General features: G+C 30.4%; 1 protein-coding gene across 3 annotated transcripts in view; it reads left to right on the forward strand.

The window, feature by feature from the left end:
- The window catches only part of LOC118182980 (uncharacterized), a 223419-nt gene that overhangs the window by 170864 nt on the left and 34298 nt on the right, over positions 1-18257 (forward strand). For all 3 annotated transcript variants that reach the window (XM_085826414.1, XM_085826421.1, XM_085826408.1), the window contains exon 2: positions 11680-11932. In XM_085826414.1, coding sequence (XP_085682540.1) covers positions 11737-11932 — 196 coding nt within the window. In that variant the 5' untranslated portion in view covers positions 11680-11736. The remainder of the gene's footprint in view (positions 1-11679; positions 11933-18257) is intronic.

Here is an 18257-nt window from a genome sequence, read left to right on the forward strand (position 1 = left end):
TTTCATGAGATAACATGACGCATATATTGCTTGATTTATTTCCTAAAACAACTAGCCAAACTTTTCAAATGCAACGTTTTACCAGGTATTTCTCAAAACAATTCTCTTCCATTCCCTTGAGTAATGGATAAAAGAACCTTTTTCATTTCTTATTAACAGTCTCTTCTTCGTATTGTTGCTCTGAATATTTCTGGTGCATTTGGTAATTGAACTAATAGTTTCTATAATATATGAAACCTATACTTGCCTTGCCTCATAAATTTAACGTAAATTGCTCATTCAGTTATGTTTAGTTTTAATTAATTAATTTATATAGCTAAATGTTTAATTGCTTAATTTTTTATTATGTTTCATTATTTTACAAGCTTGTTGCAAAAAGTGAAAAGCTTTGTACTAAAAAATGTATTCATCTTCTATTAGTAGTGCAAGGGAGAAATTAAATCTTCTGTTTAAAAAGTAAAAGATTACTAAGATGGTTCAATCGCTAACGTTATAAAAGAAGGTAAACTTAAGTATAAATAGTTATCTTAAACGAAAGCATGTATTTGCTTTCCTTAGGTTAAAAGAAAAATGAATGTATTTGTAAATTAGGTAAACTGTGTAAAATTAGATAAAGCGCAACCACTGATTGTAGTTAGCTCTATAGAAAATTTTTATCTCTTTCTAAATTCCAAATATGAGGTGTAAGATCCAAATCTTCAAGAGGAGAGTATATTTTTCCAACCAAAGCTCGAATTTTGTCTGATTTTACTTCTATTAATTCATACGCTTCTCTTCCGTACAAAGTTAATTTACGTTACGATTTTAAATACTGTTTCTTTGACTATTCAGCTGTAGCTTTTATTTTGTTTGAAAATTATGGAATCATTTATTAATTTTTATATTTGCTTATAAATTTTAACACTGCTCTTTTGTGTTTCTGCACAGCAGTCAACAGTCACAATTTTCCAGTTCTAATGATAGAAGACTTTAAATTGATACAAGATTTTGGAATAATGATAATATTGAATAACAATCATGGAAAGAATTTTACTAAATTTATTTATTAAAAAGAAAGTTATGTCTACTTTTAAAGTGCTCAAATGACATTCATATTAATTAGCCTGATGAATATGACCCTTTATGCTGTGAAAACGTACTCATCGAAAGAGCACTGAAGTCAAAATAACAATATGGAAATGTTATTTAACGGCTTCTAGAGATACTAATCCAAGATTAGTAGACTTCCATGCCGCGACAAGATACAGCAGTTTTTAATGGATCTAAATATTATAAGAAGAGTAATCGTTATACTTTGGCTGTATATCTAAATTGGCTTATCATATTTTCTATAGCTTGGCACTATACTCAAAAGTCCCTCCCAGAAAGCTTCTTAGTGGGAAGGCTTATTAAAATACTTAGGAAACAATTTGTAAACAAACTCCAAAAGAATAATAGGAGATAAGTTTTACATTTTTGCAATGTATAACGGTGTATACAATCTATAGAATATTAATTAGTCAATTATATGTTTCTGTTCGAAACGAAACTATATAGCAGCAGCTTTCTTAACGAAGTGTAAATATCATGTTACTATTCCAACAATATTCTGAGGTGTGGGCTTCGATAGCAGATATAAGCAGTTTAAAGTACACAATAAGTTATGCTGGTTGATTTTACTGGCTAATTAACTGACATAGCCAGTACATTACTGTCTAGGGTTTTTAAGATCTATCAATAGAAAATCGCATGAGATTTGCCAAAGCTTGTCTTTTCTGGTGACGTGACTGTTTGCATCATGGCGACAATCAATAATATGGCATTCAGAGGGTAAACGATCGGTTCATCGATTGAAACATAAAAGAATTTTTTTTGTCTCCAAAAAAAATTGAAAAGGAATCTACTGCTTAAATGTCTTTAAATCTTACTAAACTAGCAAATTTTAACAATATGCATGCTCTTGGTATCAAAACATTAAAATTCGTAAGCGGGAAACTTTACTAATTCAGAAGTCAAACAACAAAAATCAGCGTTATATTTACCAAATTTTCACAGGACTAGTTTCGATGGTTTTACCGAACCATCATCTTCAGCTGCAAAACCGCAAATGAAACCGGGAAACTTTACTTAGCAGAAATTCATATCCAGAAAAAATGTATACGTCTTTGAATTTTACTTCAACATTTTAAAAATACGATTCTTCCAAACTTTTTCTTATCCGTATTATATTGTAATAATGAAAACATATAAATGAGTCTGTTTATAATTAGCTATTTAATTCTATTGCAACTTTCTATGTTACAGATTCATTGCATTTCAGTAAAAGTTGGCGTCGCAACTTCGCTATTGTTACTGTTGAAAAATATTCGCTTGATAACTTTAAAAAAAATGTCTTTATTGACAGAAATTGAAATGAATTTTTCTCGTTTTTTTTTTTTCAAGAAAAATTTATCTCTAGTATTTCATTAAATCTCGAAACTCAATATTTAATCCTCAACTAATGTACACTCTGCACAATAAATAAATTAATTAATTAATTAAAAATTATAAAAATAAATTAAAAAATATTATATAAGTATATTAAAATTATATTATATTACATAAAATATTAAAAAATAAATTAAATTAAATATAAAAAGTGACAGTTCAATATCTCCCGTTCTACTGTGCCGATTGACAAAATTTAACTTGCGAATTTTATGTATCAAAAGCTCGACTTGGGATATATATTAAATTTATGTATAGCTGCTATACATTAGATTTATACACAGCTGCAATTGTTTCAGTATAGGTATTTTGACACAAAATCGGGCTTTTCCTGAACTGGCATGAAGATTTTTTTCCCGCCCAAGCAGTTTGTAAAGCATTAGCTCTCAAATGTTTGGCTGCTCAATGTTAATTGAATTAGGTACATATTTATTAATATGTCTTTTTTATTAAACTTACGTCATTCCTTCTTCCACAACGCGAAATATACGTCCAATCCAAATAAAATTCGCAGATATTTTGTGATTTTTTTTAAAGTTTGTATTTCTTAGTAATTTATATAAATTTTCTGAAAAACGTTTTATATTGCGAGTTATAAAATTTTTATTTTCCCTCTAGAAATACGTTCACAAGTAAATGTATTTCTAGGGATACCTGCAAAAAATTAGTTTTTTATTCAAGTTTTCTCAAGATATACACGAATTTATATATTGGTGCGTTTTGAAATTTTCAAATTGAAATTTGAATTGTTCTTGGCGAAAACTAGAAAACGTTCATTTAGATAAGTTCTTAAATTTCTTAGTACGTGCTACACCAAATTTTATAAAAGTTAATATTTATGCATAATTTGAATCGTAGAAATGAATTTGTCTTCTTGTTGCTTTGTATTTCTTACTTTTCTAAGCGATTTGGGAATATCTTCGTTTGTTTTTGAAGAACCCGTAATATGCTGTGCATTTAAACATTTATGGAAAGAAAATAAAACATACCTAGATTTTCATAATGGAAAATGGCTAGAATTGACTAGGTGGAAAAGTGATGATTCACAGGTGATGAGCAGTAAGAATATTGGAGAGAAAATTTCTTTGGAAAATATAATGAAAGTTATTTATCCTTTTTGTACTTTTATAAATTAAATAAATTTAATCCCTAATTCATAACTTCAAAATGTAGCATAACTGCTAACATATTAGGGAAAACTTTGAAAATGCTTTTAGTTAAGCTTAAAATTAGAAGAAAAATAGACATAATTTATTATAAAAATAAGAAACCCAACATATTCATATATATATATATATATATATATATATATATATATATATATATATATAATGCTGTTTTATATTTATGTATCTATTCTTTTTTGTTTCATTGTAATGTAAAATGTATTTTTCATACTTTTATTTTTTGCATGATAAAGTAAAACTAGATTATCAAAATGGAAAAATGTCTATGAGTTACTAAGCGGAAAAGAGATGTTTCACAGGTGATAGATGCAGGAAAATCTACTAGCACTAAGACTATTGAAAAGAAAAGAAAAATTGTTTATAGAAAATATGATGAAAGTTATTTATCAATTGGGTTTACTTGAAATGGAGATGAATTGGACCCTCAACATCAATATGTTGTTTGGGGTGAACTGTTATCCAATAAAAGTACGATGCAGAGACATTAGGTAATTTCGAAGCAGGAGACATGAAAAATGGGCAATGCCCTCGCCGGGACTCGAACCTCAGACCTCTCGATTACGCGCCGAGTGTGCTTACCACGGCACCACGAAGGTATGCTAAGAAAGCGGGAGAAATACCTTGTACTGAAACTATCGTTTCTTAAAACATATATTGAATCTAAGCATGCCAATTTAAAGGATAAATCTAAAGAATATTTTAAGAGCAAATTATCGGATTTCAAAAATAGTAAACGGTTAATGAAAGGTTTTGTTAAAGTGAAAAATCTTTGGAAGCTAGGTACTTAGTAAATCTAAGAATTCCCAAGACTGGGCAGGCTGACAGTATTGGAGAAAACCTTATATTACCAGCAGCTAAAGATATTGTTTTAGCATTATTGAAAGAAAAAGCGGCTAATGAACTTAATAATATTCCATTATCAAATGATAGAGTTAAGTCGAAGAATTCGTGAAATGGCAAATTCCATAAAAGAGACACATCAAAAAAATAAAACACAGTGCATTGCAATTAGATGCAAGTACTGATATAACGAACTTTGTTCAATTATTAGTTTACATACGTTTCAAAAAAGATAAGCGAATTGCCGAAGAGTATTTATTTTGCGAATCTCTTCATAATAGAAAAAAATGCAAATGAAATTTTCAAAGTAATTGGCAGTTTTATATCTGAGAATGATATTCCTTGGGATTAAGTTCATTGCCGTATGCAGTGGAGGAGGTTTTAACAAAACATTCCGGTGTTATTTCTGAAATAAAGAAAGTCGTACCTGAAACTAAATTTATTCACTGCTCCATTCATTATGAAGCTTTAGTAGCCAAAACATCCCCTGAAAAACCTGACAATCACTTTGAATCAAGCTGTGAACATTGTTAACTTTCTTAAAATCCGAGCTTTAAATTCATGAATATTAATGATTTTAAGCCAAGATATGGGCAGTGAACATGAAACGCTTTTGTTGCATTCCGATGTAAGGTGTTTATCCAGAGGCAAAGTTTTAAATCGCCTTAACTTTCTTAAAATCCGAGCTTTAAATTCATGAATATTAATGATTTTAAGCCAAGATATGGGCAGTGAACATGAAACGCTTTTGTTGCATTCCGATGTAAGGTGTTTATCCAGAGGCAAAGTTTTAAATCGCCTTTCTGAACTTTGATCAGAAATTAAAAATTTCCTTTGTGATTCAAAATTTGAATTGCAAAAATATTTATTTACTGAATTGTTGTTGGTGCGTTTAGGATATTTAGCTGATACTTTTGGAAAATTAAATAAATTAAATTTAAGATTACAAGGACCAATATTAATTTGTTTTCTATTAGAGATAAAATACATGCAATAATAAAAAAAACTCGGGCTAATATTCGAAGAATTGGATAATAATATTTTTAGCTTTGTACCATTTTTAGAAAGTTTTCTAACCGAAAATAATTTGATAATAAGAGAAGAATTAACAGCCGACATTAAAATTCACTGTTTTCCATTGATAACTAATTTCAACATGTACTTTCCGAGGATTATGAAAGAGAAAATTGGATTAGAAGTCCATTTTGTTCAAATGTACCGGAAATTTTATCTTGAGAAGAAAAAGAACAGATGACAGAAATTTCCTGTGATCGTACTCTAGATGAAGGTCTCAAAAATCACACACTTTTTAACTTTTGGCTGAAACGAAAAAAAAAAAAGAATTTAGAGGCATTTCAAATAAAGCTATTAAAATTTTATTACCTTTTTTACACAACCTATTTGTGTGAACAAGGATTTTCTTCCATGTTATATTTGAAAAATAAATACAGAATAAAATTAAAAGTGGATCCTAATTAATGGTTAAAACTAGACAAAGAAATTGATCTCTCTTAAACAGGTCTAAATTTCACACTAAGCTTTAGAATTAAAGTACTCTAACTTAAATTTTAATAATTGAAATTGTAACCAGTTTTTAATCTAATATTTTTATGGGTGCATATTTAATACAAATAGCCAATAAGTTGCGCAAATGGCAAAATGTATTATTTTTTTAATATTTCTATTGAAAAATTGTAAAATAATCATTGTAAAATGTAGTGGTGGTAAAGTATTTCAGTTTTCGTTTAGATGGTACGCGTTAATCAAAAGGTTGAGAACCGCTGGTTTAGAGCATATTCTGTCAGCAAATTAATACAATCCGAATGGTGGGAGGAAACATGTTGTTGTATTGCTTCAAATGGCTTTTCTCAAATACATTTGAAAATGAAAAGGAAATAACAACCGAAAAGAAAAGCTTTATAGCTTCAGTATTAAATTGTGACAGCCATATGAATACACGGATAACAGGTTATTTTTCGATATTCACGAAATTTTTAAGAATGTTAGCATACTTATATTCATTAGGAACGCACACAACAGTAAGAAAGTAAACGGGAATAGAGAATTTAGTGTATCGGACTTAGATTGAATCGATAAAATGAACCTTAACAAAAGGTAAAGACATCAATAAGATTTGAGAATATTTTAAGAAAGAGATTTAGAAATGAGTATCTTTGTCAACTGTTTCAACGTCCACAAAAGCCTGCAGATTGTTTCAAAGCAAAAGTTAAAAACACCACCCTAATTGCAACTGAAAGAAGCGGAGGACATTTTGGCCAATGGCTAAGGTGCTTGACATATACCTAAGCAAAGATGGAAACATCAGAGTAGTTTGAGGTAATACATCTTACAGAGAGATGGTACGACCTATTCAGAAAATTTTGCCTTTGTAGATAGCTTCATCAGTTGAAGAGAATCGGAACGAAAAGAGGAAATTTCCCTTGTCAAATCGATCTCTTTCTGCCCCGCCAATGAACCAAAACATTGTCGTGACAGGAAGTGGAATAACTTTTTAAGTACTTTCTAGAAATTTGGATTGAATTAAAAAAATATTTTGAACTGAGAGCTTCATTTCATGTAACAGCACATTATTAATCAAAGCTTGGGAGGGTTTTGACGTAAATTGTAACTGCAACTGTGTTTGCAAATGCATCTGTATTTAGGAAACTGATCTAAAGATTTTTTAAGACTGTCTGTGCTATGACTTGTAATGAAATTGTGTTACTAAATATTTTTATTTATAAGGAGATAATAGATTAGATATCTAATAATCATTAACAAAGAGAGTTAAATTATTACCATTGCATTATTTAATCGGGAACTATCAGTGAACCATCGAATTAGAGAAAGATATATGGTTAAACTGTAGGGTTTATATTTATTTTAACTAACATTTATTTTACGTTTAAACTATCTTTCCTGTCAAGCCTCACTTTCCCCTGGAATTGCCAGTGCCAGAGTATGTAAATTTTAGTAGAACGCGCAAGGATTCAAATTGTCAGCGGAAGTAATCTGAGTTAAATAGAAGGGAAACGAGTTCGAAAGTGTGCTTTCTTGCTTCACGAGCGTGGAGGTGGCTAGTTAGAAATTGAAGAACCACGCGTTTCGGCCTGTGTGCTTGCCTCGGCAGATTTTTAATCTTTCAACGTAATATTCAGAAGTTTGCTGAATTATCAGCGGTATCTTAGATCGCGGTGAGGTTAGTTACGTTTAGAGAGCCTCGTAGTTAGTCACTTGTTATTATTTCTTTTTAGTTTCTTTTTTTTATTTTACCGCCGGGTCGGCGTAGGTTGTGAGCGTCAAGAGCACGCATTTGTAATTTCTAAAGTTGAATAAAAACTGATTTAAACCCTTCTCAAGACTTTGTCTACTTTCCAGTTCTTAGCAGTCACCACTATTGTTGCGTGCAGGTTGGGAGCGCGCAACATTACAAAACAATCAGTCGTAAGTGATTCAAACCGACTCTAAATCTTACTGTTTACTTTGTCAGAAGCAAAGTATACAGTAAACACAGTGTCTTCCATTTCAAGCAAGAACTCACAGGAACAGTCATGCAGTTTGACAAGAGCTCCTAGGACTGTAATTAAAAACAACTACTGCAGAAAAGAAACTTCTTGTTAAAAAGACTTGCCGATACCAAAGACTTTAGCTTGTATCTGTACTAAAGGCTCTAGCTTGTATCTGTAAATATTTGCCAAAGAATATGAAGATAAGACCTTAAAGTAATGGTAAAATATTAAGTAATCCGATAAGGTGAGATTTACATTCGTCTAAAGTGATGAACTCATTAAAGTCAAAACGAAAGCTTTACGCCCTTCATGTACTGTATCCAATGTAAAAGCTTTAGAAAGGAAATGTTGAGATCTGAGGTTATTTCTTTTGCACTTGGATTAGGCTCAGTGATATTATTCAGCAATAAAATGAAGTCAAGCAGGTAATGTGAGCTTAGCAAATAATCATTATCTCATAATTGACTCCTTTTCAGAGGACAACTGTTTATTCAGATTGCTAAATTCGAAATTGATGCTAAATGTTCACATAATTCTCTCTACTTCAGTAAAATCTTTGAGTCCAAGGTTATTCTCTAGGCTAAGATTTTACTGTATCTAAAAGCTTTGAAAGGAACTGAACCGGAGAGTTATCATGATATTGCTCATTCAAAACGAATCATGTCAAACTGCAGACAAAAGTCGTTCAGCTCTTACCTATAGTCTTTAAAATGACAAATATAATCGAACAAATAAAAATCATTCCAAATCACAAATTAATCACAAACTTTACAAGCACAAGTAATTAAAACTAACAAGAATAAATGACTGACTAGAATGAAACTAACAAGAATAAGAACTGACAAAATAAATGTTTTTAATATGCATAAAATTTAAGAAATAATTAAATTCTTAGATTTTTGGAGACGCCGAAAACTGGTAAAATACTTCATAAAAACTTTTTTGAATTATAGAATAGGATAAATTACATATACAGTTTCATATATTTGTCGAACATTACAATTCAAATCCATTTCATAAAAAAAATATGCTGATTAAGACCTTTGTATCAGTGACATCAGAATAACTAGGTTTGTTTACATAGAAGCTGGGGTTGTAATTTTTGTTTCCATAAAAATGTCTCTATATTGAGCTGCAAAAATTTCATTTTTTACTAACTGCTACAATTTCTTGTGAAATACTGAATGTTAAATCTGTAACTAAGAAATGAATTCGTTCTAAAAGTTCTTGCCTCTTCCTCTATGTTATTGTGTCATAACGTCCACTTCAATAAAATGATTTGATAGTATTTCATGACTCTGGCCAGAAACATCTGTAAATAAGCATTCTGTTTTGTAAAGCATCTCATTATAAAAGATTAAAAATTTAGTTAAGTGAACATAAATTTGCATCTATAAAAACTAGTGGCTTGAAAATTATTATTTTTATTGCTTTCATTTACGGAGGTTTTTGAATCATATAAGTTTATTTATTGAACACAGATGAGTTCATTGAATGTGTTTTCTCAATTAAGTAGCTCTTGCATACAAAACCTCAGTTAAGCTTAGTTTCATTAGGCATATTTTTCTAATTTTAAATTTCATAAATGTTATGATTTGGAGTTATTAAAGATCTTCGAATGGAAATAGCTTTATTGAAAGTTTTTCTGATTTTTATATTTATCTTCTTTTAAATATGAATATTTTAAAGGCCTCATCATCTGATTTATATGTATGTATTGTAATTTTCTAATAGCCACTGGTAACAGTATTTTTGTCTTGACTTAGAAATTTGCTTACAATAACTGAAATGAAAGAACGCTTTAAATAAAATTCTCCCAAGACAACATTTAGAGAATATTTCTTTTAATCTTCTTTATTCAATTTAGTGGGTGTCAAAACCCTATAATAATCAGTGGCATATGGTGAACTAGACATACTGATGAAAGTATGAAGCCAGTCTATTCCGTCAAAATTTACGTAATGCAGTGGAAAACTCTCTTTTTTTCCTATTAGCTAACGAAATGAAATCGAATGCAAAGCATGCAAAACTGAAGAATTTTTGCTTTTCCCCCTTGCAAATGCATAAAATCAATTTTATGTTGTCAGTTATTCAGTCGAATATTGATCAGTGTTGCATATGATGTTTTCTTCTATTGGTTCAGTTTGATAGATGACGTGTTTTTCCAAAAAGCTGTCCAATGTTCACCAAACTTTCTTTCAATTCCCGATTAGACACCGATTTCACGCTTTTGTGTATGCATTCCCAAAGTATTCATTGATTGCTTCCCAGAAATGTTTTCGAGGTTTGACGCCGTTACCAAGCAAAATCATCGAGTGCGTGTAAGCGAAGACAACAAAATACCGGGTTATTAAGGTTAATGTTCACTTTGATTTAAAATGAAAAGCACGGAGAATTTAACGTCAAATAATCGCCAGAAAAAATTCCTACAATTGGGTTCTAAAGAAGATAGTTTTAAAAATTATGAAAAATATAATTTCATTTTTGAAAATCTCCGACAATTCTTTACACTATCCTTTGCCTAGTTCATGAAGATATTGTTTGCGTTATCTAGTCTTGAACTTTTATGATATGCTTTATGTTCCACACCAAGAAATTGACATCATATTTAACGAATTATAAATTTGTTAAAAGGCCAAGATTTATAAGATTCTAAACAAATATTCTAACTATTGTTAAGTTCAGAAAAATATTTTTGTTACTGGAGTTACGTTCAGTTAATATTTGATGAAACTCAACTGTTGTAATAGCAATGAAACGATGGTAGTCTTTAAAATTATAAAATAGGAATAAATAATATCCAGTTACTGTGAGATCAAAATAGATTTGAGAAAACAACTGTCGGTATCTGAAAGCTTCAGATTTCAATCTAACGTTTTAAAGAAGAAATTTTTCAAAGAAGAATTTGAGTTTAATTCTTTGAAGTTAGAAAATATAAGAAGTTCAAAATCTAAAAATTTACAAGCTATGAAATCTTTTTAATATAGTTTTGTTCTCTTCTTAAGTGTTATAATGTATGCTGTTACAAGCACGTCAAACTAAATCTTTATTGCTGAAATTTTAATTCTTTGAAGTTAGAAAATATAAGAAGTTCAAAATCTAAAAATTTACAAGCTATGAAATCTTTTAAATATAGTTTTGTTCTCTTCTTAAGTGTTATAATGTATGCTGTTACAAACACGTCAAAATAAATCTTTATTGCTGAAATTTTCCGTTTTCAACGTTCAGACGCTTTTTCTACATTAATTATCTACATTAAGTAAAATTAATAAAAAATACGAATATTATTAGAAATTGCCATACATTAATTTTAAAAAATAAGAGATAAATTTTAAAAACCCTTATTATTGCCTGCTCCCTGTAAGGTCTGGTGTTGTGATCTTTTTCTTCTTCTTTACCGCATGCCTTAAGCAAATCCGGCTAGCAATCGAAAGGTCCAGAGTTCGAATCTTGGACATGGCATTGCGGATTTCTTTGGTTCTTTGGCTTCGGAAAGTTTCTATATAACTCTGCAGTGCCTACAACTGTTTTAGACTAAATAAGTTGTCAACTTTCCTTGTTTGCAAATAATCTGAATAATATATTATTCTTAAAAATCTATTAATATACATTGTAGATTCAATTTTTTGTTCTTCTATATTTTTGATATGTCTAAGTACTTTTTTACATCCTTGCAGCATTTACTCGGGACGCACTCAAGCGAATATAAATTCTAAGAAATCAAACATCGGTCCATGCTTGTAACCAAAGCAACCATTTATCTGACGACTCATCTGATATTTCTCCTCGTCGGGTATTTACTAGCTAAGGACTTTCGAAAGGCAAGCATCATTCAGGAAGAAAAACAGAAACTCTTAATGAAGCATAAGAGAACGGGCCTTGGAATGACAGTCCCTTGCTTCTTGTGGAAAATGTTTTCTCAAGAAACAGGTAAAAATGTGAATAGAAATGAAATTCTGTGTTTTAAGAATAATTTTATATATTTAAACAAGGCCTTAGTTATTAAGATTTAGGTATTTTATATCTAAATCAACAAAATTAATTTTTCAGCATTTTCTTTTTGTCTTAGGAATATTTATCTTTAACTTTCTTGAGTGCCCTGCGCCATTTTAAAGTGCAAAATTTTGCGGGTGTATAAGAATCCCTAAAAATATGAATATTGAATTTGGTGACTGTAAAAATACTCACAGGAAGAAATACTCACAGAATAATGCTCACAAGTATAAATGATCGCCGAAAAGCCTTCACGGAAATATGCCCACATAGAAAAAAGCTCACATGGAAAACTGCTTACTTAGAAATATACTCACATGGGCAACTGCTTACATTGACACTTTTAGGGACAATATTTAAAAGAATTTAAATTTCAGTAAACTTTTTCATGAACTGTAACTTAAGGACTCTAAGAACACAAAATTGATGCTTAAAAAAGTCTAGAGTGAAATCCTGAATTTTGAGGGGCCGGTTTGCATTTTATACCATTGCCCCTGTATGACATTCTCTTTTTCCGTAACTACTAATAGTTAGCTTTCGATTTTTCAATGTATTTTTGCATGCTTTAAGGTTTATTAAGGTTTTTTTAAGGTGTATCTCTAGAAATTAGTGTTTGAATGTAGTTAAGTTTAGGGGCAAAAAAGTTCTAAAATTTCTGCAGAAATTTAAAATTTTAAAATTCAATTTACGTTTTTAGGCACTTTGATTATACCGCCTTGTTGAACATACTTATGTAAAATATCAACTTTTGAAAGTGATTTAAATTCAATAATATTATTTTATCAAAACATTTAACAAATATAACAGTGCATGTGTAAACTGTATCAATCCAGTATATGGTTTTTATTTGACGGACTCAAAAAAGACTAAGCCTGTCAATGTTTGTTATTAGCTAACGTAAATGCAGGACGTATTGAAGTAAACATAAAAAAGATAATATGAGAACTTACATTCGGTAATCGCAAATAATGTAAGAGACTGATGAAATAGATGATAAAATTAGATATTTTCGTAGATTAGCTAATAATCGGTAAGTTTATATTTTTATAGTTCTTTGGAATATGCATTTATGATTTAATTATAAGGTAATTTGAGTAATTTAAACAAAGTAATTATTTTTTTTTCTTATTTTTATAAATGTTTATATTATAAAATGTGTAAAATGTCTTATATTTACAATTATTTTACCTTTCAAACAATTAAAATTGTAATAATTTTTCATTGTACATACTATTTCATTTTTGCTTTCTTCCCCCTCTCCTTTTCCTAATTCAAAACGGCACATTTGTTAATATTATATAGCTATAGAATCTACACATAAGTTATGCAGTTTCTAAAATATATACCATAGATTTTTTGTAAATTTAAGTAATTTTTATTTAAAAAAATTCAAGTAGGTGTCCGATGTTCAAATAGATTAATATACATTTTAATGTAGAAATTAACTATTGATTGATTAATATAAGGGAATTTCTGCGTTAATGTTTTATCAGTGGCCTTTTTTCTTCCATGTGAGATGTTTCTAAGTGAGCATTTTTTCATATGGGCTTTTTTCTGTGTGGGCATATTTCCGTGTGAGCTTTTTCCTGTGAGCATTTATACCTGTGAGCATTATTCTGTATTTTTTCTGTGGACTTTTTTCCTGCGGGTATTTTTTCGGTCACCATTATTGAGAGTATTCTACTAGAAATAGAAGAGCATTTCTTCATGCATGTACAAATGTAACTAAATTTTACTTTTATAATGACATTTTTAAATTGCAAAGTTGTTCTGAATATAAAGTGGCTTTAGAAATGAGACGAATCTCTGAGAAAGGAGTTTGCAAGAAATAGTATTCAAACTTGCTGAAGATAATAAAGATTCTCTAAAATAAAGTTAATTAAGCTGTCTGTTCTCGAGTTCGAAATATTCATTGAAAAGTTCTTATAAGGTACGTTTATTTGATATATAATAATTATTGCCTGGCAACCATATATGAAATCATCGAAACATAAACCCTTGGTACAGATCTCTAGAGAATGCCTATTTGAGATCTACCACAGGCACTCCATCATGTCATTTTCGTTAATTCGAACTGTGGGAAAACGTTGACCTTGTATACATCTGGTTAGGAAAGAATAACAAGAATTTATAGGCTGAGATATATAGTAACTGCAGAGGTTGCGGCGTAACAGACATCTACTTCTGTCTGAAGAATTCCTTAACTGATGTAGTCATGCCTATTTGAGATCTACCAGAGATCCCATCATGTCACTTTAGTTACTTCGAACCATCATGTCATTTTAGTTTATTCGAACTGTCATAAAACCGTAAAGACATCTGGCTAGGAGAGAATAACAAGAATTCATTGGGCTGAGAGCTATAGTAACTGAAGAGATTGCGACATAACAGATATTTGCTTCTGTTTGAAGAATTCCCTAATTGACGTAGTCATATGATTAGAAGTATTACTTCCACAGTCGCAACATGTACTGTCCGTTGGTTTGAATTACAGCACGAAATAGGTACTTACGTATTAACGCAACCAACTTGGCGCAATCTGTAGTAAGAGTAGTAAGGGAATCTGTAGTAAAAGATGAAAAGGGAAACGTTACTTTTTTGGTGCAAACTAATGACTTTCGCTATATTTTTACAAACATTTTCTATCAAACATTTTCTATTTAAGCTATCGATATTTATTGAAAGTTGGTAAACATTATCAAGATAGAAAAAGAAAATATACTTCAATTTAAATACAAATTTTAGTTATTAAATAAGGATTACGTGATACATTAAAAACTTAAACACTTATACTCTTCTTTAAAACTTACCATAAATTTTTTCATCTGTTCTTCTCCCAAAGTTTTTAGCGAAAACAGCGACCTGTTTTCGCTAAAAACAACAGACAGCGAAGACTCGGCTTCGTGCAAACCGCGGCGTTACCGGTTACCTAGGGAAGCTTTTCGTCGTTGTTCCCTTTAGAAAATTTTTAACAATATTCTGTATTTCTGGATAAATTTTGCGCCAGTTTCTTCCTTTGTTTGCAAATTCCAAAGCCCATATTTTAAAACTAAAGCAAAAAATATCACGCATGGTTTATAAAAACCGCTGGAACTTGGAATGAATGCAACAAAAAAGAACGCATACTAAAATAGCGCCATTGCATTACTGAAAGAGCGTTATGAGTATAGTTGCCGGACAAAAGGATACGTGAGCGGTTGCCAGAGTTTGGCCCATTTTGAAAATTTGGCAACTTTTACTAAGGTTCTTACCTTAATAAATAAGTACCACGAAACACACGGTTCCAAGTTTTTGAACGATGTCATTTTACATATATCTTCTACAGAGATTATGGTAATACGTTGTGGAGCTACTCTTATATGCACCCTCAGGTCGCCAAATGCGGCGACAAATTTCTCGCCAAACATTTTTGGCTAGAAACTCCACGGTGCCATATTACTACCTAAATTTTTTGTCTACATTTCTATGTTTAAGCCTAAAATGTCTCCAAAAACGCGGTTTTCGCTCATGCAAAACACCCCGTTTTAAACACACAATTTAAGCAAAAAATCAGAAGAAAAAAAAAAGAAAAGAAAAGAAAAAGCAATTTAGATAGCAAAAAAGTAGTTTCTAACCAAAAATATTTGACAAGAATCCATGTACACAGCAATATTTTTTAACTTAAAAAAGCATTTACGAATTGCACAATCTAGCCAGCGAAGAAATCTACGAACTACGCACACCTCGCTTCAATAAATTAACATAACAACAGTAAATTTCAAAGAATACCATGTACACAACATTCTGTTTAAACTTTAAAAAAATCTACGAATTGCACAATCTAGGCATTGGGCACAAATCAACAATAAATAAAATAAATTACAAATAATTCAACATAACAACAGAAATTCATAGTAAAAAAACAATGAACATAACATTCTACAAAATAAAAATAATAAAAAAATGTATTTACCATAATCGATGCTTCTTTGGACAGCAGAACGTAGCTTTAACATGCCGCTACGTACTCTCTATGCTATTTATATGAAAGCCAGACTCGCTTTCCGCAAAATTCATACTATGGCTCGCAAATAAATGTTCAAAACCTTCTTTTCCTAACTCCTTGTAAGATTAAGACACAATAACACGCCGAATAAATACTGATTCAGAAGTCAAACAACAAAAATCAGCGTTAATTCACAAAATTTTCACAGGACTAGTTTCGATGGTTTTACCGAACCATTATCTTCAGCTGCAAAACCGCAAAATAATTTTGCTGAAGCTGAAGATGATGGTTCGGTAAAACCATCGAAACTAGTCCTGTGAAAATTTTGTGAATTAACGCTGATTTTTGTTGTTTGACTTCTGAATCCTTGTAAGATTTCCAGTCATCCGAAAAAATTGTTGTACAAGGCTAAATCCAGTCTTTAATACACTGCATCAGCGTTTTCTTACTTCTATCATGCACAGCCACTAAAAATAATCTCCCAGACCCTCTTGCAACCACGTCTCTCATTGCAACATAGGCCATTTCAAAACACGCACGACACGAACCAACGAGCAATTAAACCACTCTAGCAAAAGAATTTTCAACGTCAAAAGGGTTGCCATACAACACGCAATCGGGCCAAAAACCAGCGCAGAACGCATATCGCCACATTTGGTGATCTTAGGGCGCATATAAAAGTAGAGCCTACTTTGTAATGTACTTTTGTACTCAAGTACTGCAAATTTCGTTGTGACATAACATTTCCTCGAATTTTTAATATAGGAATCCATAACTTATGTTATCTTACTCCCAGGTAAAATGAAGCAATAAAGTTTTTTAATGCATAGTTTAACATGCAATTTAAAAATTAGCTAAATGCATTGCAACGCTCAGGGAAACTTGATGAGCATTTTCAAGACGCCGAAACCAATAATGACGTACTAATCACTAAAATGTTTAGTAACCTAAACCCTACTAAGCCTTTTTTTGGTTGATGAAATATCTGTTTTGCATTTCGCCAAAATCTTACTTTAGTTGCTAGGTGCATCTAGTTGCTAAAAGCATAAACAATGTAGCTGCTAGAATGAAATTTTGAAATTTTCTAAAATATTTGGGGATTTAAAATCTTACACATTTGAATTCCCTTAACTCGAATATTAAATTTTATAACACTTATGAATAAAATTCACTATGCTTGCACTTTTTTTTTTTTTTTTTTCATGAGGACCTTATGCAAACTTGAATGAAACAGGAATAAATGAAAGAAAATGTGATAAAGTTCTATATATAGACAGCAAAGAAAATTCTAAATAATATTTTTGGTCATTTTTTTCACATATTAATATAATATATAACTTAGTTCAATATTTTATGGCTTATATTAGATACATGATAATAATAATACACCCGTATAGAAAACAGACGTTTTTATCTGCATCTGTTCTGACAGGAAAGGAAGCGCAGAAAGCCCTTTATTCAAAAATATTTTGACGCTTTTAAATCTTTTTGTTAAATTTTGACAGTAAATAATTTTAGTTGCTTAAAATACGTATTACAAAAAGAATCTCTATGTGTTCACATTTCAAACTTTTCATTCATTTAAAAAAAAAAAAAAACTTTGAAAGGTTTCAGATTTTAAATTACGTCCAAAGGAGCGTTTTTTACATTTTGCGTGTTACATTTATTTATTAAATATCACGTTCTTTGCACTTAAATCATAAAATTCAGTTGAACAGCAATATCGCAAAATAGTTTTAAATTGAGCATATCTTTAGAATTCCCGATACAGAGACTCGCGCGTTGGAGATAAAAATGTTTTTCTGTACAACGTTGCCATTGCTCGCTTTGAATTCGTTCAGTTTGTTAATCAAAAATTTATTAAAGGTTTACAAAATATGAAATCGATAATAAAACAGATTCCAAATTTCAAATTTGGACTTCCATATGCCCATATTTGTAGGAGGATTAAGTCGTTCAAAATTCGATGACTCTATGTACCGATGTTTTATCACAATGAGAGAAATATACATACATTTATGCGGATTTTACGTTATTCAATTTCTTTAAATATAATGCAGGACTCTAACATTTGGTTGCAAAAGTCTGAAAAGTGAAACGGACAATTATAGTGAACCAACGCAAAATCGGAAAACGAAAAGAATAGTCCTTCAGGGAAAAAGCCCCTTTGGAATAAAAAAATATTATCACTCACGCAATTAGTCATGAAGCATAGCATGGTGTTAACATGCAAACTGAATGGAACATACTAATTACTAATTAAAAGCTATTCCTTCT

This window comes from Stegodyphus dumicola, chromosome 1 (genome assembly GCF_044657685.1).
Source record: "Stegodyphus dumicola isolate Sdum_Otavi_A_Nest chromosome 1, ASM4465768v1".
Classification (NCBI taxonomy): domain Eukaryota; kingdom Metazoa; phylum Arthropoda; class Arachnida; order Araneae; family Eresidae; genus Stegodyphus; species Stegodyphus dumicola.